The sequence below is a fragment of the Chiloscyllium plagiosum genome, chromosome 24, assembly GCF_004010195.1.
Source record: "Chiloscyllium plagiosum isolate BGI_BamShark_2017 chromosome 24, ASM401019v2, whole genome shotgun sequence".
NCBI classification, from domain to species: domain Eukaryota; kingdom Metazoa; phylum Chordata; class Chondrichthyes; order Orectolobiformes; family Hemiscylliidae; genus Chiloscyllium; species Chiloscyllium plagiosum.
In genome coordinates this window covers 55,452,162-55,456,126 of record NC_057733.1, presented here as the reverse complement: position 1 = coordinate 55,456,126, position 3,965 = coordinate 55,452,162, and the positions used below count along the sequence as shown (strand labels likewise).

Below are 3,965 nucleotides of genomic sequence, written 5' to 3'. Positions count from 1 at the left end.
TCTCTGTGCTGGATGATTCTAAGGTACACCTGGATCAAGAATAAGCCCCTTATCACAAACTGTATTTATTCCAAACACATCTCTGCCCAGATAAGCAATGTATCAATTGGAACTTCCCACAATATTCTTTCAGCCCACTTCCTCGAAAGTGTTAGAACAATTTCACAAATCCTAGGCAGATTTTGCATATCAAATTCCTAGCCTTAAATAAAAATACTCCCTGCTAACACTTAGTGGAAAAATAGATCCTTGGTAGGAAAAGGCAGAGCAGGTGACAAAAGGGGATGTTGGAGATTGGTGTCAGAAACACTCTGTACAGGGTCAGTGTGTTCAGTCCACTAACTGCTGATTGACTAGAATACAGATGGTTTTCTAATCTCCTGCACTGATGATGTTTCCATTTGCGGATGAATTAGCTTTGTCAGTGATTGGCAAAGTGTCGAATGTCGGTCAGATAAAAGCAGTCCCTGCTCACACACTGACAATCACCCACCAATTATCACAGCCAGTTTCAAATTCTAACAAAACATTGACCTACAACTTATTTCTTGTTTCTCTGCCTCCAATGCTTCCCCGGTACTGCCCTCATACCCTTTCCCCCCCTCAATACTTAATTCCATCCCAAAAGCACTGAATTTCAATGGAGTGTGAGCCCAGGTAGAGGCTGTGGAAACATCACAGCGGGGGGCTGAACGTACTCTTATCCAACATCCATACATGAAGAGGTGAGGACACTGACTGACTATTCTCCCTCCCCTCCTGTCTCAATAAAAGTCCCTGCACCACCATCATCATCATCCAGTGTCTTTAGACCAATTCTAGCCAATCCTGTGCTGGCAAACCAGGGAAACATCCAGGGGGTACAGGGTCAGTAATCCACAGGCAATGTGTCTGCTGATTGTTTTTTTTGCAGTAACTCCCTACAGAACACTGCTGACTACATCCGAGCCCTGAGTGTCACCCAGTGCGTCACAGTCAGTCTCCAGGTCTGTAAGCTCAGCACCCTGGGACTGAGGGCTGCAGATACTCAAGGACAATGTGCTAGACTCTTCCTGGGAACTGTCTTTCTGACTCAGATCCATCATGATTCCTCCGTCACTCGATTTCGATTCCTCGAGGCTTATCCTGGTGCTTTCAGCAATGCTGAGATCCTGGGCCAGACAGGGTGATTTTGAGGATGATAGTTCAGGCTCCGGTCTGTGTTTATAGACCCCCAGTGACAGGCTGAGGCACTCGGGTTCTGGGTGGAAACACAGCCACTTGTTCTGGTTAAAGTGCCGATGTTTCTGATACCGAGGTACTCTGGGCTGAGTCTCACTAACAGATCGGGTGTTTGTTGGTGCTTTCCCCATGCAGACCTTGTTGACTGTTCCCCTGGTCAGGTCCTGGCTGCAGTCTGAAGCAGGCTCACTCACTCCTCGGAAGCTGCTCAGTTGTTCACAGTCACCTTTCAGTCGCAGCTCATTCACCTGGAGAACATCTGGGGCACTGCCACTTAATCGGCAACTGCCTGGGTTCCTGAATGGAGCAGGAGAAGACTGCAGCTCACGGGGACTCAGAGGATCACTCGAATCATAGTCACTGTCAGTGGGAAGGAATACCTCAGAACAGGCATCATCGTCAGAGCAGGGCTGGGAGCCTGGAACACAGAGAGAGCAGCTCACAGTCAGACACTGAGCAATCACCCCCAAGAAATCAAACCCTAGAAATTTTACCCGAGGCCTATGAATAAACAAGCAATCAACAGCAAACCAGTTAAACTGTATTCAATCCTGATGTTGGGATCATGGTGCAGAGATCATGTGCGGATGAACAGTGGGAGATTGGATTGAGTGGCCCTATTCTGAAGAGGACAGGTTAAGCTGCATCACTTGGAGGATGAATGAGGAAACGAAATCAGAGATGGTTTTCCACAAGGGACAGTGTGCTACATCACCTTTCAGAGAGCTTGACAACGAACATCAACCAACTTGTGAAAGTGCCATGGAGCAGTATGTTGGACAGAGGACTCCAATCGTACACCTCTGCATTGAGTTGTAGGCCGTGTGATTGACTCAGTGAATGTCTGATCTGTACTCTTGCTCCATGAGGTTCTGGGGCCATTTCCTTAAGTACTCTAGGAAGACCCTTGAGATTTATTGGTCTCGATCCCACCAATTTCCCCAACCCCATTTCCCTATGAATCCTGATTTCCTTCAGTTTCTGCCTCTCACTGAATCCTCTGGGTAGTTATTTGTGTTCTTTCTTCCCAATATCACTTCCCATGTTTCTGACTGTGAGGGATGTACATTTGTCCTTACCATTTTATTTCACACATACCTACAGTAACTTTTACAGTCAGTTTTAATGTTCCCCACAAGATTATCCTCTCACTATTTTCCTTTTCTTAGACAATCTCTTTGTTCTCCTTTGCTGAATTCTAATGCTCCCATTCCTCAGGTCTGTTGTTTGCTTCTGGACAATTTGTATGTCTCCTCTTTGGATCTAATCCTCTCTCTAATTCCCTTGTAAGGGCTTTAGCCATCTTTCCTGTTTAACTTTTGCACCAGACAGGAATGAACAAACGAAAGGGAAATTGTGCTTGACAAATCGACTGGAATTCTGTGAGGATGTAACTAGACAAGTTGATGAAGGGGTGCTAGTAAATGTGGTTTATTTGGACTTTCTGAAGACTTTCAATAAAGACCCACACAAGAGACTAATGTGTAAAATTAAAGCACATGGAATAGGGGGTAGTGTATTCAGATAGATAGGGAACTGGTTGGCAGACACAAAACAAATAGGAATAAACGGGTCTTTTTCTGAGTGAGAGCCAGTGATTAGTGAGTTACTGCAGGGATCACTGCTAACTAATCACAATATATTATTGATTTAGATAATGGAACTAAATGTAACATCTCCACATTTGCAGCTGACACAGCAGGGTGGGAGGCTGAGCTGGTGAGGAGGATGCAGATATGTTGCAGTGGGATTTGGACAGGCTGAGGGAGTGGCAAATACATGGCAGATGCAGAATATTTTTTTAAATCATCAGGATGAGGTGACACCATCTGGGCCAGCATTTATTGCCCATCCCTAATTACCCAGAGGGCATTGCGGTGGGTCTGGAGTCACATGTAGGCCAGACCAGGTAAGGATGACAGTTTCTTTCCCTGAAGGACATGAGTGACCAGATGGATGGTCACAGTGTAAGGATATGGGACAAACCATTTAGGACTGAGACAAGGAGAAATGTCTTCACCCAGAAAGTGATGAGCCTTTGGAAAGCAGGACTACAAAAAGCAGTCGTGGCTTAAACAGTATCTAATTTCAATGATGCGGAAGTGCTGGTGTCAACTGAGGAAGGAGCAGCACTCCGAAAGCTTGTGATTTGATATAATCCTATTGGACTATAACCTGGTGTCAAGAAGGATTCTGAGTAATCCAAGATGGAGGATGGGAAAAATTTCTGGCTGTAAGAGCTGCTCCTTTTTTTTGAGGTATTTTAGGTGTTGGAGGTGATTTCCTCGAATTTCATGAGCAGCAATTACTGTTTTATATGCTGTTGCATTGTTTTAGAAATTTGGGGAAAAAAAGTCAAAACAACAGCAGTTTTAAAAGGGAGAAAACAGACAAAGGAAGCACATGGTGAGGACAGTGCGGGAGAGAGAGAGAGAGAGAAAACCAGTTACTGCCGTTGCCATTTTGAATTCATGTGTCGCTGGACATCGGAGTGCGTCAGGGAAAATTAACTAACAGTGAATTTCACAACTAATCTTGGAGGAACCTGTTTGGGCGAAGTCAACAACACAGAATCAGATAAGTTAATCATTGTTTTAAGTCTGTCCAATAGAATGGCTGCAGTAGTGAGTACAGTGGGTTCTTTCTTGATTATATGTTTTTGGAGATAAGTCTCTCGATTAAACTTAAAATATAAGCCATAGCTATTAATTTAACCTGGGACAGTGTTTGTAGAGGAATAAGAC

The 3,965-nt window shown here is 44.5% G+C and overlaps 1 protein-coding gene across 1 annotated transcript in view; it reads right to left on the bottom strand.

Moving 5' to 3' along the window:
• Positions 1 to 564: 564 nt before the first annotated feature.
• LOC122562364 overlaps positions 565 to 3,965 on the bottom strand; it is a 33,063-nt gene continuing 29,662 nt past the window's right edge. Inside the window, exon 4 of the mRNA XM_043715239.1 lies at positions 565 to 1,639. Within this exon, the coding sequence (XP_043571174.1) occupies positions 921 to 1,639 (719 nt within the window). The 3' untranslated portion in view covers positions 565 to 920. The remainder of the gene's footprint in view (positions 1,640 to 3,965) is intronic.